Here is a 26,039-nt window from a genome sequence, read left to right as displayed (position 1 = left end):
CAAAATACAGGTGGCACTCAAATGAGATTCAAGTTAGATGGATGCTATTTGGATATATTTCCCCTCAACAAACACAGGTTTGTGCAGCTATCCTAACTTAAACCACGACCAGTTGGAAGTAAGCTTTGGGTCTTGTTTCTGCCAGAGATTTCTTCCTTTTTTTCTCTTCAATGTCACCGAGTGCTTGCTCATTGTGTCCCTCTGTCAGGAAATCCCAATAGCAATAGATAGAGTGTGTGTGTTAGGATAGATAAAGCACTAAAATGACTAACTAACCAACTGCTGCCAAGCAGCTGACTCAAAACCAGAATTGTCCACGAGACCCAGAAAACACAAAAGGCTGAAGTTACAACAAACTCTGCAGCACAACAAGTTATACACTGGGAAAACAGGCAATTGACATCAGACACACACACAGTTCTGAGTTGGTGTTTAGAGATACACCGGCAACTTAATTTAAGAAGCCACAGGGAGAAACCTCTCACTACCTCTGAACCGGAGATTCAGGGTATATGAACACTCTCCACACCTTAATCAACGCCAATCAGTGCCACCCACACCTGACTGCAGTGAGTTGACGACTGATTAGTCCTGGTGACCCAGTAATAGTTAAAGGGGTCATTTTATACCCTATTTCTCCAAGTTAACCTAGTTCCCTGGTGTCTTAATGAACATGTCTGTGACATGCTTTGGTCAAAGCACCATAAGGATGAAGCACCACAGCAGTTCAATCACTCTGCCAAAACAGCCCTGTTCACAACGCTCCGTTTAGTAGTATCTCTTTAGGTCCACCTTAACAAAAAGTAAAACGAAACTTAAGGGACAGGAAATAACACCAGCCACAGAAGCTACTGGGAGCTAACAGCAGTTAGCATTTGGAAAAGTGATCATTTGCAGGCTCTAGCAGGCACATTGCTGTCATATATAAAATGTATCCACTGGACAGATAAATCCTCTGAGGCTGGAAGTTTGTGTAGAACTCTGTGCTGCACTGTGGAGCCAAGAATAGAATTCAAACAATTCCAGGAATTTAGCGCATTGTGATGTCCCAATGAGTGCGGAAGTCAACATCGAGTCATCTTTTTTCACACTTTGCCGACTGATATGACCTCCAGAGTCCCAAATATAAGCATTTAAATGATTAAAAAGTTGATTTTGCATAATATGGGACATTTAAAGTTATAGAGAACATGTTTTGTGTTTTTCATTTACTATAAAACTGTGATTCACAACTATCTGAGCTTCTCCTGCACTGCTGCACGAGTGAGCCCCAATATACTGTAATTGTGAGGTCATCTGACAAAGGGATGTTTTAACAGAATCCATTCCATGGCATTACAGTTAAATGTCAATATAGCTGCTGTATATAGGGTCTGTAAATTTGCTGATTTTTAACGATTTCATTCCGCAGCGCTGCTAAGTAAAACTAAGGGAATCGTCCCACACTGTCTTATACCATCAATTTCACTTACACGTCCTTTCTCCTCATTGTGATTGTTTACACTTCTTATTTCAGGGGATTTTAAGACAAATAAATAAAGCTCACACAGTAACAATAACAAACACACACACTATATATTCTATATAACCACACAGCAGCAGAAATGTGTGCAGCGGTGTATGAACATGTCTACACAGGCACCAGTACGGGGTATTTGTCATGTCGCGCTCATGATATGAGTTCAAATGAATAATGGGTACATGCGTATATGTGTGTGTTTCTCTGTATATTATACTCTGTATATTATACTCTGTGTGCTCCTGTTCTCACCTTCCTCAAAATGTAAATGACCCAGATTCTGCCGAGATTTTCCCCACAGTCAAAAGAAAGTAAGTCAAAAAAGAAAAGATGTTGTTCTTGTTTGTGTGTGTGTTATCTGAGCCCTTGGGTCTCTCGTGTTTGCCTCAGCCTTTATCGCAGAAAGCCTTGCTTCGACAGAGCCACCGCAAACCCCGCTCGCTTCCCTGCAGCCGTGGCCCCCGAGACAGCCTTCAAACGGCGACTGGGCCCCGACCGAGGTCTCCATTGTCTGCATCAGTGTGTTTTCAATTGTAAACCTAGGGCGCTCTCAAAGCTGACTGAGAGCGAGCTAACAGCCTCTCTTCAAACGGGGCTAAACACATGTTCATTAATTATCTGGATCCTTGTTAATTGGATTAATTGTTGAATGGAAACCGTGTTATTAAAAATGACGAAAACACAAGGGCAGGGGGAAGTAAAATGGGGGGATTAATATCCTCTCTGTTTACTCTGGGGCTGTCAGTAGACACAGGCATGCACGTACACACACACACACACAAGTCTAGATTTGTCTTGTGTGTCTGTGTTGCTATTTCACACACACATACCGTATGTGACCCAACTCAGAAAATTGAGCACCAGAAAAGGTGCAAATTACCATCACCACTGTTAGAGATAAGAACTAAATCCATTTTCAAAGCTCAGAATAAATGCCAGATTCTTTTTGATGCGAGAAGACTGTGACTTCTCCCCGTCCCTTATATTCAAAGAACACGCACGGAAAAAAGGGAAGCGAGAAGCATAAAGTCAACGCTGTGGACAATTTAGCTATCTCACGTCACAGGGAAAAAAAATAAAAATCATCCCACCATTCTATCTGCCTATCACACACACGATCCACACACACACACACACAAACCAACACTTTAATGGATGTTTTTATGATTCTGGCTTTGAGATAATGCTGATACTGCATCTGTGTGCATGGCAGGACTAATATTACATGCTCTGTGTGACCAACAGTGGGCCATAATGACATGTCATTATGCAAAAACCTACTTATCTGTGCACTCCTGTGATCGCCAATTAAAATGATGACACGGCAAAAGGTCGCAGCAGATACACACAGAGGACAACTTCAGATATTAGCCTGTGGAATGGAGAAGAACATACTTATTTTAACGTGCAGTACACGGGTATAAACATACATTAATAGCTTCTGATGAATGCTGAGCGATCTCTTCCAGCTGACCTGCAGAAACACATGCAAACACATGTAGTAAATGCATTACTAACTTTGTCTGGGATTTACAAAAACATATGGTAAAGTCGTCTGGTGCAGCTAAATGTAGATGTTGGCTGAAGGGCAGGGAGCAGGATCCAGTAAATGCGTCGCGTTGGTTGTTAAGGCAACTGTATCTGTCTCCCTGCTTTGATGTGGAGGCTACTGTCGCCTGGTGCACTCCCAAACGCTATTATCTCAGGCTGGAGGACTTCATTCGCGCACGTTTTTCCTTTATTCTTTTGCATAGAAGCAGCGTTATAGTTTGTCTGTCGCCTCTATTTCCAGGCAAACTGAACCTGTCCAAAGTCATCACTTAATCTAGATGAACAATCAATAGTGTGTGTTGCACTAATTTTATGAGCTTGGACTTCATTTTTCCTGCACACCAACACGGTGGTGACAAACTAAAGCCAGAGGGTCATAGTGCAGCTGTTTGAGTATTCATGCACCCGACGAAGGAACTGCTTTTACAAAGACACGAGTGGGCGAGCAGTAAGCACACAAACTGATTGAGGGCCAAGGTCAGGACGCAGATTTAGCAAGGCCCCCTCGCAGCCAGCAGCTGTTAAAATCAGAACGGATCAGTTGTGGTTTATTTTCACACTAAGCAAGAAACTGGAGGAAGCTGGTTTGTGTGTGTTCCATTGATCAGGGATGTTAATCTTCTGAGGATATGTAGAGAGGTCCTCCCAAGGACAGGACAATAAAAAGGCTCTATTGATTACTGGAGCGTTGATCAATCGGTCCCTCGACAGATAACAAGCTGTACAAGTCTTGAGTAACAATAGGCTTTTTGAACGATATGGACTGCACATGTTGATCATTCATTCTATTTTAACGCCTTTAAGTGAAGCCTCCACGTGGAATCTAGGATCGGTCTGATTCGTAGGCTGCTCTCGGCATGGTGTCCCTCAACCCACGTATGATTATTCAAACACAGAGAATTACGCCAGAGCTTGTAAAAATCAGAGTGACAAATGGAGCGGCTGACTTATAGTCACTGTTTTAGTCTCGAGGATCTGTCAATGCAGTCTTAAGAGGGGAGAGCATTTGTCCTGTAGGTCTCAGGTGTGGTGGTTCAAAAATAAAATGCTGAAACTGGCAAAACATACATGTTTTTATAGCTTTAATAGCACGTGGGTATTGCCAAATAATCAAAAGTAGAATGTCATTACACCACCCGATTTAAAGTGAATTGTTAACTGAATCCAAAATGTAATAATTTCTTTCTTGGACGGCCCCACAGAATATGATCCTTACGTTGTTTACTTTTTCAGTTGTGCTGCTTAGAGACAAACACAGCAGCCCAAAACATAGCCTGTTTGGTATTTATAAAAAAAAATTAATAATCCACTTTAATTTAAAAAATTAAAAAATTAAAATAATTAAAAAAAAAAAAAACACAAGTTTTTGTTGTTGTTTTTATCTTTTAAATAGAATTACAGCCCAGTTTTAGGGGAGGACCCACAGACAAACAGTGCTATGCGCTCGTGGAACAACAATAATGTTTGAGTCTGAATTTCATAACTGACGACGTTTGGAGGAGAAAGTAAACGTGTGTTGTTCACTGTGGACAACACTTCTTGGGCATTTTGTGCATTCCTGCGCACTGAACACCATTGGCTCCACTTCCTGTCAATCACTCCACCAGACGCTCTGACCCGCCCCCATTTCTGCATATCTGAGCGCTAATTGGTCATACCATTAGTCCCCGAAAGCCCCGCTGGCCAATGGGAATTGAGGTTGACGTACCCTTTCCGGTGGAGCAGTGTCTCGCGCCTACAGTGGTGGAATCGAACGTCCCCGAGCGCACACAGCGTAGAGGAGAGTACGGCGCACGAGTGTTCGGAAGGGAGATAACGGTTTGTGTTTTTAACCCCCTCTCCACTCCAACAACAAGAACAAACCAAAGCTGCACATTTAGGGGGGTTTACAGAGTCTTCTGTTCAAACGGAGGAGGGAAGCGAGGGATTGGAGACGCAGTTTTTTTTTTCTTTTTCCTTTTCTCCCGTTCCTTTACAGAGGATTTTGTGTGTGCTTTTCTTTTTTTTTTTTTTGCGGTGGTTTGTTCTTCGCTTCTCGCCGCAAAGATGATGGTCGGAGAGGTCGAAGTGAAGGAGCGACCGAGGCCGAGTCCCGACTATTTGATGCAGTTGTTAAACGAGAAGAAGCTCATGACCAGTTTGCCAAATCTCTGCGGCATATTCACGCACCTGGAGAGGCTTCTCGACGAAGGTAAGCGGGGATCGGAGTGGAGGAACGTGGGGGGGTAGACACTGGGGAAGAAGGGGGGGAAGGAAAGCGTGACCACGGCGCAGTCCGGTTTCGGTGGGCGTCCCTGCTGCATAATGTTAGCGAAACCCAGCAGCACGTTGTTACAACGGGGCACCCCGATACTGGTGTGACCGTGTCAAGGCACCGATAATAACGAACCGAACTTCTACAGATCACCGTCTTCGGTGTGAGTTTGTTTTCTACCACAGCGCAGCGGGGTGTAGCTTCCACTGCCGTTTTTTGTTTTGCTAACGCTGGGCTTCCCCCAGAGTTTGTTCGTACACTCTTGACTCTGATGCTACAGGACGAAAACTTTCTGCCACTCACTTTGATCGGATTAAAAAAAACACACACACAATATAAAACCCCTGTCAACCGATCAAAGGACACGCGGTGTCCACATGTTTAGTTGTAAAAACTATCACACTTGTTGTTTTTTGTCGCTCAAGATCCGCGGATTCCACATGTTCCACAAGCACGGTTAGCTTTGGGGGTTAGCCTCGTTTTCAGCTAGCGAGGCTGGGTGCGTTCCGATGAACTCTTCAGGAACCAACCAAAAAAGAAAAGAAAATGGGGAAAAAACACGGCATCGACAATTAGCTACGTGTTCATAAAAGGACAGAAGGAGTGACTGTGAGTGTCTTAGACGTGTGTTTGAATAAGTGCCCACTTCCCCTTTTTTCTCTGCTTGTGTGAGTTGTTGTTGCCCAGCGGCCGAGCGAGCTGAAAGCCCCGGTGCAGGAATGTGTGTGTGTGTGTGTGAATGTCTGCTTGTTGCCCAAACAATGGCAGTGAGTTGCTGCTGCAGGGAGGAGGGCGAGTGTGTGTGTGTGTGCAAAGATCAGGACCAAGCGGCCAACTTTTCCATTAAAAACTCCCTTTATTTATCCACCGTCTCTTAGCTGCTGTACTGTTTGTCTTCCGTGGATTGTATGTTTTCCCCTCTCTCTCGCTGCCGCAGCAATCGTCGTGTATTCTTCTTATTTTTTTATATTTTTTTATTTATTTATTAACCAGTCAAGCGTGGCGCTACCACAAATGCGTCGGCTCTTGTCAGAGGCGCCGTCCCGACGGGGGTTTTTGTTTGTCCTCCTGCGTTTCTCGTTTAGACGCAAAAACATTGATATATATAATCCATAAAATAATCCAGGTCTACGGCGCGAGGTTGGATCTATGGTTTATGTAAGTGATGTGGGGACACTAGAGAGCGCCACAGCCCCCCTATCACACTGTCCCCACGTCGTGCGTAAAAGGATCGGGCTCGGTTCACAGTGACATTGATGGATAAGAACAACAGACACTGTGTCTACGTCCAATCATAAGAGCAGTGATTCCTTCACAGATAGTAAAGGATGCTTATTACTTCACAGTTTCGGGCTGCATGTCTGCGTTAGAAAGACTCTCAGTATGCAGTTGCTAAACCGGTCTGCAAAGATTTTTTTTTTTGGCTCCCTTGATGGTTGATAAACAAGCCAGTTGATCCACTCAGTGGGTTCACAACTATTCCTCCCTGTAGTCTCAGGAAACTAGAAATCACAATTAATCTGTATAAAGTCATCAAACTTTTTTAATGGCACACGTATGTTCAACAGGGTTAAACTGCCGTGGCCCAAAAAGTAAAGCAAATGTGTGCATAATGTAATTAATTTTTGCGTAACACTTAAGATTAGGGAACACACATTCACCATTAGGTGTTTACTAACATATATAAGCAGCATATGAGCGCTTTATTAGTAATCGGTAAGCACCTTATTCTACACAAGCTTATTCTACCTCTATTATGACATCAATTGAGATTTTTCCTACATAAGGTGTCAATGCATGCTTATTAATATTTACTAGTGTGCTACTTATATAAGCACATAGTTAATGGTGAATGTGTGTTCCCTAATCTTGAGTTTACTCTAATTTAATTGTCATTTTAATACAATACGAGCGAGGTAAATCGTATGACGCTTAAATAATTTAACACATATGCACCAGTCACGTCACAGTGTTGGTATTCATTTTAAGTAAACAATAAATAGAGAGATGTGTGTTTCATAAATTAACATAACAACTTTATGTGGAATGTTACCTTTGAGAGAGCCGCCTCAATGACATTCCTTTGTACTCCCACAATCGCCTCACACAGTTTTTTTTTAATTCTAGAAAAAAAAGCCTCTTTCTGTTTTCCCTCAGTTGGGAATAATGGGTGTGTGTTATTTTCATTCGGGGGGGAGAGTCGGGGAGCCGTCTTGTTTTTGTTTCCACCCCTGCTCCCTCTCGCCGTCCTCCAGCCCCAAGTGGTCGAACACGACATACGTCTGAAGAGCAAAGACGGGGAGCTCTGCGCGCAGTCTGCGTTTGCCAGTTATCAGTTACTTTAACAGCCGCACTGCTGTGGTAACTCGCCTAATGTTTTATTTTAGATTTGGTGTGGTCAAACGTACTTTGCATTTTCCATTTTATTTTAGATTAGATGACATTAACACTTCATATGAAGTATAATCGGATGTAGTTTAATCTAAACGATTTTGTAAATCCTCTGGTCAGATGTGCAGATAATGTTTTTTCTCGGTAAATTGCTTCACATTTTATCAATCGTCACATTACATTAACAAAAAAGGCTGTGTCTAACTAGGGTCTAGTTGATCAAGCGCAGATACTTTGCCCCTTTGTGGTAGTTTGATAGATTTTCTAATTGACATTCCATCTTCCTAAAATTGTAGTAACATTACACACAATTAAAGCTATTTTTCACAACAGAGAAATGCTTTTCCCAGCTGCACTGTATGTTTTTTATAGCTTTAGGAAATCCAGACAGGAAATTAGTGCTCTAATGCTATACTGCTGTGACATTTTTATGCAGGACGTTCACGTATAGCGGGATAAAATGTTCCCTCGTCTGGCGTTAAAGAAATCATGAGTGAGACACTTGTTACTCCCCAGTCTCGCTCTCCCTCCTTTAAAGCCACACAAATCTAAGGTTTACAGAGGTTTCCACAGCACCAATCCAAACTTTTACCGTGCTGCCAGACATTGGATGTGCGTGTGATGGAAACCAACTTTAGTTCAGGAGGACGCCTGTGTGACCGTCTGCTTCCTGTTAGAGAAGCCTTTCGGTTTTGCTCCATCTGTGTGGAAGGGACTGAAACCCTGATGTGATCTCCTGTTTCCCTGTGAGCTGAGCCACGGAGAACCAGATGCATCATCTAAGGCAGGGTTTCTCACTCCTGGACCTGGGGAGCCCCTTTCTCCACCACGCCCGATTCAAATGGTCAGCTCGTCGGTGATCTCTGCTGAAGCCTGATAACGACCCGTTTGTTTAAGTCAGGCGTGTTGGAGCGGGGAAACGCCTCTTGTCACACTTTTATCCACGTAATAAAAGCACAAAACAAACCAGTTACAACTAAATGCTTACATCTCATTCCCAGATTGTCCATCTCTGTCTTCTAACAGCTGCATCCAGCCCCCCCCCCCTCCCCTCCCCTCCCTGGCATTTCGTGCATGTATACACAGTTGTTACCATGGCGTAAGAAAGACAACACCACCCCATGTGTGTGTGCTTACTTGCCCTCATTTTCTTCAGTGGCATGTGTGCACAGACGTCCCGTGCTGCGCTGCCACTTTGTATGTATTCCCTCAAGGTCACTCAGACCCATTGACAGCCCCCCCCCCCCCATACGAAATCCTCTTGCGTTGCAGTTGTTCATCTCTCAGAGGTGACACCTGCTCCGGAGTCTTTTTTTATTTCTCTTTACGATCTGCCAGCCAACAAGCTGCTTCAAATTGCTATATTTTCTCTTGGCAGGAGGAGACAGCCCATATAACATCTAGAGATGTTGCCCGAGTCGTGGAAGTGCAAGTGCTGTTGTGAGGTAGTGGAGCATAGGACACAGGCAGGATGTTTTTATAGAATATTTATATTTTTTGGCTGGAATATATTCCAATGCTTGATCAATTTATAGTAGATTAGTCCATTGCACACTTATTGGTGGTACATTCCTCCACAGTTTCCCCTGCTTTCAGAAGCCCCCCCCCCCCTCTGTGCTAATACTCTGTTGTGAGTGCTTGTTAGTCTCTGTGTGCTGTGATTTAACTGGATGTTCCCGGGAGAGCTGTCAGCATTTGGAGGACAAACTGTCTGCCGTCCGCTGTGGTGCCTTTGTAGGGAACTGGTCCTCTGGGAGAAGCTGTTAAGAGAACAGATTTTGATAAATGGAGAACGCTAGAAGTCTTTGTTTCACGTTTTTACCGCAGGTCTCGCGTTTCGGTTAATATGTTTGTGTGGTTCCTGTGGCTTACTTTGGTCTCTGTGTCAATATCGGCTGAATAAATACACAATAATAATAATAATCATGATTTGACTATTTTTCACATTACCATAATAGCAGTCAGTGTAATCCTTTATGTCAGGGTTTCTCACACCTGATATAATAATATCATATAAATGGCTCATTATCAGAGCTAACTGATGAGCTGACCATTTGAATCAGATGTGTTGGAGCAGGGAACCATCTAAACATGCAGGACAGTGGCTCTGCAGGAGCAGGACTGAGAAAACCCTGCTTTATGTTCCTCAGTACAGGGCTTGACCTGTACTGACCTCTGCCATTGCAATCAATGCAGTAGCTAATAAGACAGAGCACTGCTCGCAAAGTAAGATGCTGCCGATAGAGAGACGGGAAGAGAGAATTAGGGTTGTTTAGACAGGATTGTTGTTGAAAGCAGGAACCTGTATTACCCTTCTCCTCTTCCCCCCTTCCATCCCAAAGCACCTCTTATACGCTGGAATTTAATTAACCAAGAGCCATTCAGTGAGTTGGTTAACGGGGCTGTCGCCACCGGTGAGAAAGCAGAAGTGCAGGCTTTGTCCTTTCTCTCTCTCTCTCGCTCTGTTTGCCTTCCTTTCTCTGTGTCTCTCTGGTTATAAATGAGGTGGTGGTACAGGTCTAACACAGTGAGGTGTAGAGGTTGTGGCAGGACCCAGCACTGCACCTACCCTCCAAACTTGTGTGAGGTTCAGCTCCTGTTTTTATTGCACCCGACTTGCTCCTCAGGCCCCCCCCCTCCTCCTCGCTCAGCTCCCCACACCGGGTGTTTTATGATAAAGTCATTCAGCGACAGCCTGCGCTCTTATCTCAGGCTTCAATCCCGTGAGGGCTGGGGCCCTCCTTATCACCGCTGCCTCTGCCTGGCCTCCTGTGTCCGTGCCCTGCCCTGACTGCCTGCCTGGCTGGCTATCTGGCTCACTGTCTCCCAACTAAGTGTCTTTCCTTCTATTACTGCGAGCTGATAGACAACACATTGCTGCAGGCAGTTCATCTCGAGCGTTGCCTGTTTTCTCCCTTAAACCTGAAAGCACGGCAAGCTGGTTAAAATGAAGGATAATAAAGGTAGACAGTGGAGTTCTCTGATGTAATTTGGACACATGGGGTTTTTGTTTGTAAACTAAATGAGGATCATTTTTGTCTTAATATTTAGTGTCTCGAATAAAAACAGCTACGGGAAGTAGGGCCTGTTTTAGACGGGAAAAGGACCGCAGAGGAGGCAAGTGAGTGGTTTGTTTTCCCTGGGACAGACGTGGAGAGCTGCGGTGCCGAGAGAGGCCTGCTCCTCTTTTGCCATCTCGCACAGAGGTGGCTCTGTCTCCGTTTTTTCCCTTTACCGAATTTGCATTGCGTCATGAATCATCGCCTGTCACTGCATATTTGTGCGGATATGCAACACAGTAACCAAAAAAATATTCGCCCCACCCTGTTACATTCTTTGAGTTCTCCAAATAGCCGTCTCTTACCCCCTTGCTCTAAATAAGCCCCCCCCCCATTCACTGGCTGTTTTTCCTCCTGTCCTCTCTTTTTAAAGTCTCTCGCCACAGACACAATTTCTCACAATTGCATTTTTTCCTCTGGTGTCATATCAGTAACATTTTCTCAGTTTCCTTCCCCGTTTTTTTTTTATCGTCGTAAAAAATGAGTTGAATGCTCACTTTGTTCCTTTCACTCGCCCACCCCTCTGCATTCATTTGCTCTCCTTTCAGAGCAGGAATGGCAAGTGAGCGTTGGCAGCCAGCTCAGGAATTTTTTTTTTTAACCAGAAGCACAGTCGGAGCACTTAACCTCCAGCCTGGTGTTTGTTTTCTCCACACACTCTTTCGTGCAGTGTTTTAGCACAGTTTAACGGGAATGTCATCCACGGTGAGGCACCGGAGCGCCTAGTTTTGCTTTAAATATCGAGAAATATTCAACTAATGCGCGGTTTGATCGTTTTTTTGCACCATGTCTGACAATAACAAGCTCCATTTGTGTGAAAATATTACAGTCGTGTAACATTTTTTCTAATTTTCTGACAGACGCCCAGTCCCATTCGTGAACAGAATATTAAATGTTTATATTTTGATTCATGTATTTTCCACAATCCTCTCTTTATAAGAATGTGAATAGTTTAATAATTATTGAAATAAACATGGACTTACTCAAAGTAACGGCAGCCTAACTGTGTCTGTGTAGAAGGGACTGTGACGGATTGCCACATGCACAGAAAAGTCTTCACATTACAAAAAGTCAGCTGTAAAGTGTTTGGATAAGCTTGTGTCGCAGTGTAGTCGTTACTGAAAGAGACAAAGTCCTTGGATTCAATGATTGATTAGTTAAATTGATTGCTGTTTTCAGCTGTGAGCGACCACCACACGGTCACGATGATAAGATACCAGTGTTTACGTTAAGTCAAAATCAACCAATCTGACCCTTTAACCCGTGGTATGGTTTTATTGCACGCTTATCTTGATTGTTTTTACAATATCATGATTTTATATATTATATATTTTTTTGTTTTTTAAATGCTGTACAAATAAAAAGAACACACACTCCCTGGGTGTACAGAATTTGACACATGACCAGCAATGTGCTGCCTCACCCTCAGAGATTGTTTTAACGTGAGCTCACGCTGCTATGTTTAGCTCAACTTCCTGGGGTCGGGTGTAAGGACGGTGGTCGTTGAAGTTAAACCGAAGAGTTATGAAATGCTGTCAACCGATGTGCATCATAGTGAAGTATTCACCTCATTTATTTATCAGCCAAGGACCGTCCTCCTTCACACCGCACAGTCTGAGCTGTGGTTTGCAGCCCTTACCTTGGTGTCTCACTAGTTACAGTCCGGCCAATAAATCAAAGAAGAATAATTTACCTGTCCCTCAGCAGCCGGTGTTGTTTTTTTGTTTTTTTTGTGAGGCTTGGCAAGAGCAGGCGACCTTCCCCAAAGGCTGCACAATGTGAGGTGGCATGGTCGTGAGATTCCACCAAACACCGAGCGCTACAAACCCCTGCAACACCAATCTCTGCTTCTCACCTGAATCGCTACAGCTTCTGTAAAACCATCACGATGTAATACATCAGCTCCTCTTGTTGTTATAAATACAGTGGAATCCTCAGTCATCTGTAGGCTAGCACTGAAGAAGGCTAGAAGGAAAGTGTGGTATTTTGTATTTGGTTGGCAGCGATGCAACAGTTTGTATTTTTTACCCCGAGCAGGTGTTGTTCGACTGGCTTTGCATCTTGAATGCAGATGGTTTCATTATGAGGTTCACTGTCGTTAAACGCAGCTGTCCCGTTCGATTTCGCCTGAAATTGTGAGTGTGACAATCGATAGTGTACGGGCGCTGAGAATGCTACTGTAAAAGTAAAGTATGGCAAATATTGTTATTCTCAATATTCTCTGTGTGTGTGTGTTTTCAGTGAGGTGTTGCCCTCACAGCCAATGGGTGTTGCACACAAACAGGAGCACAATTGAATAAAGTTACCATGCGAGTTAAGACGACAAAAACAAACGCTGCTGTTCAAACTGGCAACATGGATGGTGTTGTGTCACATCAGGGTGTTGTGTGCTCGTCAGTTTCTATACCTCACCTCTATGTGAGATGCTGAGACATTGCTTCACGCATGCTTTTGCTGGCATGTGTGGTGGCTGTCACCGATGGAGCAAGGCAACATTGTGAGTACAGCTGTGTTAAGTCCATCTTGACACTAAAAAAGTACTTTTTTTACAGTGTTTAGTGTGCCCTGAAAAGATGTCAAAGGGCAAGTAAGGAGTGAAAGTTAGTGTCATGTTTATATCTGCACCCATTGAAGCCATTTTGCTTTATGAATGTGTAAAGGGACACTCTCATGTACATGCTTGTGTGTTAAAGCTCCCATATTATACCTTAAGTTAAACTAGTTCCCTGGTGTCCTAATGAACATGTCTGTGACATGCTTTGGTCAAAATACCATAAGAATGAAGCACCACAGCAGTTCAATCACCCTGCCAAAACAGCCCTGTTCAGAACGCTCTGTTTAGTAGTATCTCTTTAGGTCCACCTTAAAAAAAAAAAAAGTAAAACGAAATTTGAGGGACAGAAAAAGACTACCGGGAGCAACAGCTATTAGCATTTGGAAAAAGTGGAAAAATCATTTGCAGGCTCTAGCAGGCACATTGCCGTCATATATAACATGTATCCACTGGACAGATAAATCCTCTGAGGCTGGACGTTTGTGTAGAACTCTGTGCTGCACTGTGGAGCCATAAGAGGAGCTCCGCGAGACAACAATTCCCGGAATTTTGAGCATTGTGACGTCCCAGTGAGCGCGGAAGTCGCATGTTTTATCTCCTGTACTTAGACTGAGGAGGACCACAAAAATATGAGTGAGTCATATTTTGGGGCCTGATGGGGCCTAAATGATTAAAAAAAAATTTGATTTTGCATAATATGGGACCTTTAATATACATGTGCGTCAGTACCGACTACCAAAACAAGGAAGAAAGCTGCCTAAATCACAATTCCCAAAGGGGGTGTGACTTCAGTCTCTGTTTAGAACACCATGACTATAAAACATCTTGACACAGAGGAAGGTTAAGTGTCTCCAGCATGTGTTACTCAAAAGTTATCAACTTAAACAAGCAACATGCAGCTAAAGCAGCTTTTTTTGCTTTTTGCTTATAGTGACAGAATGCCCGCTGATGTGTGGGAGGACTTGCCCTCAACCTATTCAGCATTATTTCACTGTCTCCCTGACACAGTAACACAGTGACTGTCTAGACTCACTAGAAATACATGTGTTGCACAGTTGTTTTTTTTTTTTTTACAGTGGCTGTCTGCCTCGCAGTCTTGTGCTGTAATGTAAAACATGATTTGCTCAGCATAATTTATGCCCATGTGCTATGTCCGACCAAAAAGTGACGGTAGCAGCGCTGCGAATCCACGGCCGCGCTACTGCGACCGAAACAGTCGTCAGCGCTCGTCTGTTTGTGGCGAGGCTTAAGTCTGTCTGTCCTCATCAGTGCAGCAGTCGGGAGGAGATTACAGAGCAGAAACAATGGGCGGTTTTGTACGATTAGGCGTTTAATTGTTTCAACAAAGAGTCCGTTTAGCGCCATGTGTGACATAGGAAAAGAGGGGCACGAAAACCCACCAATAACTGGCTGGAAAAGAATGTGCAGTCTGTATGAAAGGGTGAGTGAACACGAGCCTCCGTTCCTGCCTCAGTCGATTGATTGTGTTCGCTGAAAGGAAAAAGGCGAGCGAGGCTGCCTCCAGCGAGGGGAGGATGGTTAGTGTGATAAAGAACAGTGGGGGGAAGACAGAGGAATTCTGTGATGTGAATGAGGTCATGAGGGAAGGTCCCTGACCCCCTCCCTCAGCTCCACACACCACCATCATGTCCCCCCCCCCCCTCCTACTCCATACTAATGATGACACAATGGCTGTTTTGTGCTGTAGTGGGCCACATGCACACATCGGGTCATTCCTACCAGGTCACACACACACACACACACAAGTGCCGTCTGTCAATGCAGGGCCTCTGCATTACATCACATGCTTTATTAGCTGTATGTGCTCTCACATGCTGATGACAGTATTATATTGTATTATGTATATATTATATTTATATTTATTGGGAGTCTTTATGTGAACATTTATTCTCTTGTTTTCTGTGTGTGAGTTGGTAACGTATAGTTACATGACTCACAGCGCAGTCAACAGACATAAGCTCCTCGTTGAGCTTGCAATAATACCGCAGCGTTGTTTTGACAGGTTTTGGAAATACACAACCAGCTGGCACAGTTAAACTGTTCCTCTCCTTCTTTAACATGTGCCTCTGCTACACTTTGGCCCTAATTTCCACCATCTCTGCAAAGTGTCGTTATGTCGGGAATATTGCCCATAAAAGGCTCACAAGGTGTTGCTTTATTGTCGTCTTGGATAAGATTACAGCTGCTGCTGCTGCTGCTGTCTGCCTGGCATATATGTTATACCACAGAGCGTGCCATGGCGAGCTCACTGACAGTTGGACAGTTGGACTCAAAGTGCTGTAAATATTTGAAATAGATCACACGTGTTTTTTTGTGTGTAAATGACATCATTCACTGTCGAAGTCGCTCGTCCTCTAGCGTAGGTTAAAGGCAGCTGGGGATGGACGATGGTGTGTGAATGCAGCAGGTGTTGGCATCAGTAAGGTGCCACGGTGCCAGATGTTGTTGACACCTTAAGGTGAATAATAGTCCGCCAGGTGATGGAGATCTCCCGCTGTCCCTTCTGATCCGTCTCTTCTCCTCCCCACTTCCACTCTCGTCTTTATTCTTCTGACACGAGTTTAGGCTGTTTGTGATGGGAGCTTGATTTTTATTGAGTGTCTTGACACTTTCGATGAACCAGATCTCAGTTCCATCTCCCCCTGTCCTCCCTCATCACCATGTACTGCATAAATCACCTCCCAGATGTACATATGGATGTGGGATCCTTTCCTCAAAATATACAATAACACTTTTTGTTTGTTTGTATAGTAAGCGATTGATGTGATGGTGACTCAGTTTCCCTAGCTTTGGCTTTTTTTTACCTATTTATTTTAGCACACTGACACTTGCACTGTCATCATCCTCTTCCCTGCTGTCTTTCTGCTTTCTTCTTTTTTTTCCTCTCCCACCTTTTCACTTCTTCCATTTGTTCCTTCCTTTGTAGTGCCTCTTTTCTACTTGAATGCGACTGTGTGTGGCAAAAAATCCAGCCGTGGGGCAACATTGCCTCTTTCATGTGACGACCACTGGTGACATTAAAGGCCCACGAGGTGGTCTGTCGCTTTGCATCAGCCCCTGCTCTCGCTGTCTGCACCCAGGACCTTAGTATGGGCACAGCTTTCCACAGTCACTCTCCGGCTAAAACGTTAGTTTATAGAGAGAACAAGGGCTGCGTCTGTGTTTGTGCACATGTTTATATCGGATTCATTAATCCTTCGCATCCCAAGAGCTTAATGCAGATCAATGTTTAAAGGTTTAAACGTGGTGGAAGCAAGGTTAATGATACATGCGTCAGTGAGAGGGCTTCTCTCTTTTCGCCTAATCCCTCTAATCTTCGTGACATTCGGACTCTGTTGTCATGTCCTCTCTCACTTCATTCAGATTATTTCACACTATAGTCAATGTCAAGTGAGCACCAAAAATTAACACTCTGCTATGATTATTTTCTGTTAAAAAAAGGAATCCTAGGATTCCACTCAGGCGAGCCAGGGTCTCGCTGTTGTTCGAGAGTAAGGGTCGGTCACACTAAGTACTTAGAGGCTGCTATTTCTGGTCGACGTGTTATTTTACCAGCCGTTTATTTGAATCAGGTGTGTTGGATGAAGTCTGATAGTACGCCTCAGACGTTTTTTTTTTCCCGAAGTGTTGTCGAGACAAATCAGAGCTGCCACAGAACACAACAGCAGCTGTGATGCGAGCCTGCGTGTTGTTGTCACACCCTGCGACGGCTGCAGAGTGGCTGTTGGACTGGAACTTAGGTGGTAGATACAAGTCCCAGCAGGCCCCGTCCCTGTGGATGAGACAACAGCCGACACACACACACACACACACACACACACACACACACACACACACACACACACACACACACACACACACACACACACTTTATGATGTTACCTGTTTGTCCTCCTGTCCTCCTTCATAAACATGCATTCTTCTGTGGCGCTGCATTCATTCAGCATTGCACTGTCACAATGTCGCTAAATCACTTCAGGGTGAGTGACAAGCAAACTTCACACGATAACACATATTTTTTTTATTTCTCACCAGGGTGGAGAAATATCTCAATTCACACGTGCTGTTGTTAAGAAATTAGCTATTAACTGACTTGACACAAGAATGTGTTTTTGGATGCCTGTTGTGAAGATAAACATCTGTTACAGAGAGGACTTTGTGGTGTTATAGACTTCTTTTTAATTATACTGCTTCAATGCATTAGTTTGGGATGGCTTTACCCAATTTACTAAATCAAGTTTTCTACCTTTACTACCCTTAAATTAAATATCTTACTATAGACTCTGTTAGGGGAGAAAACAGTATTGCAGGTTAATAGTTGATGGAACACAGTTGTCTGTTCGCCTCTGTCTCTGTTCGTGTTGCATCAATTCTTTCCCCCTGCTGTTATCAAGTGACCTCATTCCCTGATACGACGCAGGCAGTGAAAAGAATTTGGTTGTTCCTCATTCTGTCAAACCCCCCACCTCCCAAACATGTATTAATAAAGAGGTTTTTCCCTTCAATCTGTTTGTTGACGTTAATAATACTGCACTTCTGGCTGCGACTCCCGCTGCTTCCATCTGTTCCTCACCAGAAATCACCAGAGTCACAGTTGATCTATGGATTTGCCCAAGATTTACAGTTGAAAGTGCAATCCCTGACTTCTGTCTTTTGCCGTTTAGATTCTTTCTTCTTTTTTTTAACCGTAATGACAGTAATGCCTGAATAATCAACTGCTTTAACCTAATCTCCTGGTTTGAACCTTGACAGTTTCACAGAAATCGCTGAGATTATTTTGAAACGTAAATTGAGATTTCATTGCACAAAAACAACAACACTGTCGAGTCTTTTTTTGAGCTGAAATGATCCTCCCTCTCTCCCATTGGTTCCCGAGCATCGCGGTATCCTTAGTCACTGGGGTGGGGAAAGGAAGCACAGAGCATGTTATCGTCTCCGGGCACATTGACAGTCGGAGCCTTTCCTTCCTTCCTCTCTTGTTTCCTCTTCTGACAGCTGGACCTTTCCTGGCATTGTTCCCTGAGAGAGGGAGGGGTTAGGGTCAGGGGGGGACGTGTGCAGGGGTGGACATAGTTCAAATGGTTTTAATAGATGAAAAGTGGTCAGCTCTTTGGTCGCCCTCCCTCTGAGGCATCGATGTGTCAATATATCAAGAGGAGTTATTGGTGTCTACTGACAGAATATGTCAATGCTCCTCAAACCCCCTCCAGCTTGGATTTGTGAAGGACCAGGAGGATACCCCACATTTTCACACACACACACCTCCAGGACAACGGTCAAAGGACAAATGAGGCGTTCAGTCTTTAACGTGTACAAACACATGCATCCTGACGCCCTCATCCTGTTGTTCTTCCTATACCTTATCTGGTAGTCTCACATCTTGTTGAGCTCACAGCGTGCATCCTGTGCTCGGCTTCCACGTAGCATCCCCTTCATTGTTGTGCTTTTTGTAGGTCTGCCTGCCTGTGAAAGTTAACATGATGTATGTGTGTGTGTGTGTGTGTGCGTGCGTGTGCATGAAATAGTTTACAGTAGTGTTCAATAGCACAGCATGGCTCTGGTTTGTGCTCCTGTTTGCTTGATTTCATTGGCAGGTGAAGTCTGTGAAATTAGTTCCCACGAGGTAGAGACGAATCAACAATCTGTTTCTCTTTGTCTGAGCATTGAATGCGTGTTTATGTTCATACTAATTAATCGACTAGTTTTGACTGCACCTGTCATTTCTAAGCATCCTTTTTTAGTGAGTTGCACAGATGCAGGTTTTTTTTTTCCATGCAATCGGGAGCTGCTCTTCTTCCTTGTTTTGTTGTAGCTCAGTTGAGGCGAGATGTTTCCGTTTTTGAGTACAATCTCAAAAATGTGCGTAATCATTTTCAGCTCCTCTCTCTTAAAGCCACCCTGTTAAATGACTATTGCTGTGCATTCAATTTAACGCTACATATTGCTCCCCCTCTTTAGATGGCGAGGGCAGCAGTAAAATTGCCCGTCTTTGCTTGGTGTTTTTGTTGCGAGTCTGACTGTGCGTTAGTGTGCATTAGCTTGTCTGTTTCAGCTGAGCTTGTGCATCAGGCTACTTCTAAAGAGGTATTTTTATAGAATTTTAGCTCTTAGTGCTGGATTCGTTGAATAATTAGCAATATTATGAAGCTACTCTGGGACGGAGCTCATCCAATTTCTGTTAACTACCACTCTAGCACTCCCTATCGCCTCCTGAACCACAACTATTTCTCTCTGTGTGTGTGTAAATGAAAGAAAACAGATTTTTTGTTTGAAGTGTTGCACCTTGCTCTTTCACTTTGGGGTGAATTCTTCAAGGTCTGAGCGTGTGTGTGTGCGTACACTCGCAAGCTTCACCCCAGGATCCTGTCGAACGTCAGCCCACGCAGAGAGTAATGAACGTTGGCCCCTCGCGGCAGCCATTAAGAGTAAGCCATTATGGTTCAGTATTGAGCTTGCCCTCCCTGCCAGTTTCACCTCATCATATGGTAGACCCCACTGCGTGCACGGAGCTGGCACTCCCATGGCTCATTGAGCTGCCAGTGTGCCCCCCCCCCCCTGCAGCACACACCCCCATAACGCAGCTTCCCATCATCTGATGATGATCCCCTCGTTCTAATTTTAGTCTGAAGTCTTAATAGCTTTGCAGATACTGCCAGAAACAGTCGTTTCAGTGTGAAGCTCAGGCAGGAATAGTGTTGTGATGAACTCGAGAAGGATAAGGACAAGGTTAGGCTACACAGGGTTTTTTTTTAGGAACCGTGTAATGATCTCCTATAATAGTTAAACCCAACATTATTGATGGTTTCTGACGCACCTCGAGTCACTGTCATTTTGCTTATTTTTCCCCCCACACACACTCTAACGCTAAGTTTTGAAACCACAAGACTTAAAAGCATCTTCAAAGATATTGCTATCTTAAGATCTTCCCCGACACTGCATTTTTAGCCTCTTTTTAGACAGTTTTTGGATGAGATTGTTAATCTGGCATCATAACTCGTGACGCCTCCATGAACTCGGAGCCACATTTTTCCGTGGCAGTGACTGCACCTGTCCGTCTGCCATCTCTACTTTTACTAAATGTTAATTTCCAATTACGGTCTATTGTGGTGTTTTTTCAAGTATGCATATCACTTCTCTGAGTGTATTCCGTTCGCTGTGCCTCACTGTATCATAATGTCACTCCTTTTGTTGCCCCTTCATCTCTGTCTTCCCCCCCTCTCCCCCTCCTCTTCTCCTCTGCCTGCTTGCTTTGTTTAATCACCAAGCTAACAGGCTATGTCACGTTCCTATAACACACCATCACTATTGCTGCCAGCAGCCACAGAAAGCCACATTCAGGTTGGCACTTATTCCCCTAACCAGTCACAGTGACAGCTCCAGAAAACATTGCATTTGTCACCGGGTTATGATTAATGGCTTTGCTGATTGCTGTTCTTGGCCATCACCACACCTACACATTCTGCTTTTAGCATACATGCCAGTCTCCAGGGGTTCAGCCAGAATAGAGGTAAACAGTGCCTCCTGACACGAGTGGGGATGTGTTCAGCTCAAGTTTTGATTTGACAGAGTTAATTTGTTGTCAATATTTTAAGTGAAAGTTTATTCAAATAAAATATGGCAGAATCACATCCATGCACCTTTTCTGTTGTTTTCCATAAGTACAACCTTTCAGCGCTGCCGTCAGTCATCTTTAAAGCTGATGCGTGTCGAAAAATTGAAAGCATTTGTGCCATCTTTTCATTGCGTCATCTCGGTGTTAACACTATTGAAGCAAAGGCGAGCTGGGTAAGGATGCACGAGAGAGGTTTATTCCCCTCTTTTCCAGTTTTTCTATTTGTTTAGCATTATTTTCTCTGAGGCGGTTTCGCCTTCTCTTTCTATATGTAGTGTTATTTCTGTGGGTACACACTCTCTGGGGAGCCCTGCCTACAAACACAAAAAAGCTCATTAGCTGGTGTGTGTGTGTGTGTGTGGGTGTTTGTTTGTTTTAATGTTTAGTTTGGTGTTTGTTTTCACGTGTGTTGCGTGTTCTTACATTTGTGTCGGGGGCCAACGCATTCCTGTCCGCTGTCGGACCATGGCTTAATGTCGCGTGAGTTGTCCTAGGATGATTCTGCTCATTATTGAAGACCACAGAGCGTGACCTGTTGCTCTCAGAGGATGTGAACGTATATTCTTATTATTCACCACGGACTGATATTGTGTTAAGGTTTTTTTAATTATAGAATGCGTTAACTGTTCATTCATGAGTTCTTTTGTGAGATAGCTGGAAGAACGTGTGTGCACACGTGAGCGTTTTTTCCTCTATTTTATGACTTCTTTCACCTGGCTCAGGGAGAAGATCCAGAAACCTTGTTATGCCGGTCGTTTATTTAGTGGCCTATCTACTTAAAGACCTGCCGCTGTAGCTTTTTACCCAGACTGCCGCTGGAGAATCACTGACACACAACATAAATCTCACCCTCTGGCTCTCGGTGAATCGCGTCGTCATTTCTGTCTCGAGCCATTTAGACCCCTCCACCTGTGGGGGTCCAGCACTTATATTCACATCGTGTCAGGGTTAGGAGCTTTGTGGATGAGTCACTTCAACGCTGGAGAGAAAAGTTATCTTTCAAAAGCATTTTTGAATGTGATGATTGACAAAGACCTGGTTAGATACATATATATTGTGACATGTGTCAGAATGTTCCCAGGTCCAAGCTTTCATGATACACACACACAGGCCATAATTACACTGAAAGTTGCATTTTCTTGCTCATACTGACTGAAGTGTTCTTTTATGAGCGCAATGAAGGGAAATAAAATGTTCTCTTCTCATTTTTACAGACATACAAGCTACTGAAATCTTTTTTTTTTTAATTTTGTACAGTCTAAATGAGTTCCTCATGTTACTATCCTTGTTCTTCAGCTCTGCAAGGAAACCCTTTAAGATAAGCAGGGACATTTTTGTATTTGTACTAAGTAAACATTACACGTGCATTTCCATGTGACCAATCGATTGGCTGAAGAAACAGTGCAAATTAAACACTGTTTTTTTTTTTTTTACTACATTATAATCCCATATCAACATCACCTTCCACCCTAGTGTGTGTTTTAGATTACTGATTAAGTCATAAACACACTTTAATGATGCTGTAAAACAGGGTTTCTCACTCCTGCTCCTGGGGAGTCACTGTCCTCCATGTTTTAGATGTTTCCCTGCTCAAACACATCTGATTCAACTAGTCAGCGTCAGTGAGCTCTGCTGAAGCCTGATAATGAGCCATTTATTAGAATCAGGTATGTTGGTGTAGGACCAGGAGTGAGAAACCCTGTTGTAAGTGATGACTTAATCTGTTTAATCTACGCAGGTAGTTTGAGTTAAATAACACTGTATTTATTAGATTGAACAGTGATAATCCCTTGTGCACTCAAATGCTCCCCAAAGATGCTTATCAATACTTAGATGGAGGCAAACATGAAAAATTGATGTCCAATTCTGTGCAGAAGCAGAGCAGAGTTACATCAGAGGTTAGTCTTATCTGGAAGATTTGCTACTTCAGTTTAACTGTATTTTTTTTTTTTAGATTCAACCAATATGGCTAAAATGAAGCCTGATAACATTAATGAGGAAATCTGCAAAAACGCTGTCTGATGAAGCATCGTCTGACGTCTGATGTTAACGCTTGTGTTCGCACCTTCAAGTGCAACACAAGAGCACCGCGGCTGCCCGTGGCCCGCAGCACAATCTAACGCTGCAGATCAAAGTGAGCGCTCTGCAGATATTGAGCTAACATTTCTAAGATGCCATCAGTAACACCAGTGTGGGAGAATTTCCTTATTTATTCTTACTTGTGTACATGTTCTGCTATTTATTTGTTATATTAAATTAAGGCTGTAGTGATTCGTGGATCTTTAAAAATAATAATAATAGCTTCTTAAATGTTTTGCTCCATATAATAAAGAAAAAATAAAACAGCCAAATGTTGTGTTACGACTGAATAATAATATCATCGGTTAATTGGGAAATCATTGACTAATATGACGGTTGCAGCATAGTGTTAAAGGATGCTGACATTAACAAGCATACTCGTTTCCTCCTATTTCTTTCCCCTGTTAGAAGTGAAATACATGCACTGTAGTACAGCACACTCATTAACGGCACAGAAATAGTCGGTGAATCAGAGGATTGTGCGGCGCAGGCCTACCATTAATTCAGAGATTAGGAAGTGAAAATAAGACAGAAGCACAAAGAAACATCTTTTTTGCCTCCTCACAAGGAGGTAAGAGGAGAGCGAGGCAGCTGTAAGTTGATGATAAGAAGACACAGAAATGCATATGTTTTCATGGCTCTGTCACCCCCCCCCCTCCCCCACCACTACCACTGCACACTGTACTTTAAAAAGAAACCCCCCGTCTTTCATATGCGTGGCCTGCCAAACCCCCTTAACTGTTGAAGTGGAGTGTCGTCGTGGATGAAGTTGTCTGTGCCGTGAATAAAGGGCAGGAACGCATGAAACGTCCAAATCCTTTCACTCGCGACGGGCACCCTGGCTTTTGTGATTTAGAAATTCTCTTTAAGTGAAAAGGCTTGTTACTCGACTGAGTCCTGTTTCACTCAGCAGCAGCAGCAGAAGCACAATCCGTCTTCTGTGAACGACGTCATCGCTCCCTTTCCCTTCCCTTTATTATTTACCTCGGCTTTTAAGCTCGAATCGTTAAATGAGCGTATGTGCATGCAGATGCAGGATTTCTAAAATATATTTCCTCATATTTAACGGGGGGGAGATCAGTTAAACATGTGATGCATTAGCTTCACGATTAAACGGTGTTGACCTCGGTCTCAGGTGCCGGATATCATCAGCCTAATACCAGGCATCACAAGGCCTCTAAAGCTGCTTTCCTCAGGCAAATCTGATCACACCGATTACTCGGCCATTACATTTTGTTTTCGGTATATTCTCTCCCACACACATGATGTATGTGTATATATCATGACTGTATGGAGAAAATCTGTTGTGCACGGTCAGAGTTGCAGTGAGGACAGAGCAGTTATGGAGCAGGTCTATTTTTGGGCTCTTAATGGACTTGTTCCCATTCTCTGGCAGAGCAGGTCTGCAGCTGAATGATCTTCACCAGCCTTAAACCTGATTACAGCTCCTCCTTCTGGACTTCTTCATTGTTATTAATTTTGCAATTTTCTCTCCTCTTCTCCCCCCGCTCTTCTGTCGTTCTCGCAGCTCTCCTCGCTCCTCATTCCCGTGTTTGTCGTTCATGCTACGTGATGTTTACAGTCATGATGTCAGGGTTTCTCACTGCGTGTTTTAGGTGTTTCCTGATTTGAGCAGGGAAACATCGAAAAACATGCAGGACAGTGGCTTCTCATCTCAACCACTCCCGAACTTCTCCTCATTTGCTTTGTCTATGTTATTGTTTCTGCCATTAAGGCTGTCTGAATAATTGAAAAGCTTCTCTATCGAATGATGCGTGAATCCCCGATGGCCGCCCCTGTTCAATTATCCAATTTAAATGAGCTCAATACAAAGTAACGTGCTGACATTTAAGAAAACTTCAACTAATTAAAAGGGAAGACCTTCAAAATCCCAACACGGTCCACTGACCTCTCCGTTCTTGAGTCTTTTCGACTGTTCCAAAATCAAGAATGGAGACGTTCACCACTCCTACCTTGAACATGCAGCATACAAAGAAATGGTTTCTTCATTTTGTCGCTTCAGAACTTGAGCAGGAAGGGCAGAAATTTAGAAAAAAAAAAGGAGAAGGACAAAATGAAACGTGTTAACTTACACCGAGGCAGAAAAGAGCCGTGTGAGTGGAGAGGAATAAAAGTGCTCTCTCTCTGCTTGCTCAGCACTGTGATTATTATTCTTCCTCTTTCCTCTTTCTTTGTCTCGGCAAATCGTCTTCCACTCTGTCCTCGCGCTACTCTCAAGGTCGATTTCTTTATTGTCCCTGCCACACAAAAGTGATAATATCCTGTCTCCTGTGTGTGTGTGTGTGTGCATGAGCATATACTAATGTGTGTGTGTGTAAATAGACAGCTCTGTGGAGGGTGTGTTTTTGATTTGCTGAGTCAGTTTGCTGGTGACACAGAGAGATGGCTGAAGGGGAAACCGTGGGATATTTGACCACCTTTTCATTTAGCGGTTAAACACAAACATTTGGGTTAAATCTGTAATCTCTGGCTTATGTAATGACAGATTTTTTTTTTTTTTTTTTTTGTCATCCAGTCCCAGAGTTGTGGAAGAAGTTCTCAGCTGTATAGCTTTTACAGATTCAGTCAGTCGTCTTCTTCCTCTTTTGTCTGTTCTCCCCAAGATGGTAATTCTTCTTTTCCCACCCTCCCCTCGGTCTCTCTTAGAGAAATCAGCCCTTTTTTTCTCTGTGCCGTGATGGACAGCTAGACAAATGATTTTGTCGGTCATGCAAGGCAGGGGGTAATTTTTAGGTGAGCGTGGAGCCTCACAAAAGACTTGGCACGCTTAAATTAGAGGTTGTCAAACGCTGCACGTCTCACTGATTCCCCAGCACGGCCCCCTTATGTTAATGTGGCATTTCTGCAACAGGAAATGGAATCAGGAGGAGGAGGGGGTGCTGCGGGATGGTGGGTTGCATATTGTCACACGGGCACGCTTCTTTTATTTCCTTGTGTCATGTAAAGAATTGATGTTCCTCAGACTCTGAACACGCACA

At 43.6% G+C, this 26,039-nt stretch overlaps 1 protein-coding gene across 6 annotated transcripts in view; it reads left to right on the top strand.

Annotated features, from left to right (window-relative positions):
* The first annotated feature begins 4,860 nt into the window (after positions 1–4,860).
* The window catches only part of qkia (QKI, KH domain containing, RNA binding a), a 61,910-nt gene continuing 40,731 nt past the window's right edge, over positions 4,861–26,039 (top strand). For all 6 annotated transcript variants that reach the window (XM_083885969.1, XM_083885966.1, XM_083885970.1 and 3 more), the window contains exon 1: positions 4,861–5,261. In XM_083885969.1, the coding sequence (XP_083742095.1) occupies positions 5,117–5,261 (145 nt within the window). In that variant the 5' untranslated portion in view covers positions 4,861–5,116. The remainder of the gene's footprint in view (positions 5,262–26,039) is intronic.

This window comes from Microchirus variegatus (assembly GCF_963457635.1).
Source record: "Microchirus variegatus genome assembly, chromosome: 2".
In the NCBI taxonomy this organism is placed as follows: Eukaryota; Metazoa; Chordata; class Actinopteri; order Pleuronectiformes; family Soleidae; genus Microchirus; species Microchirus variegatus.
Note: the sequence above shows the minus strand (reverse complement) of the source record. Positions and strands in the feature narration are given on the sequence as shown.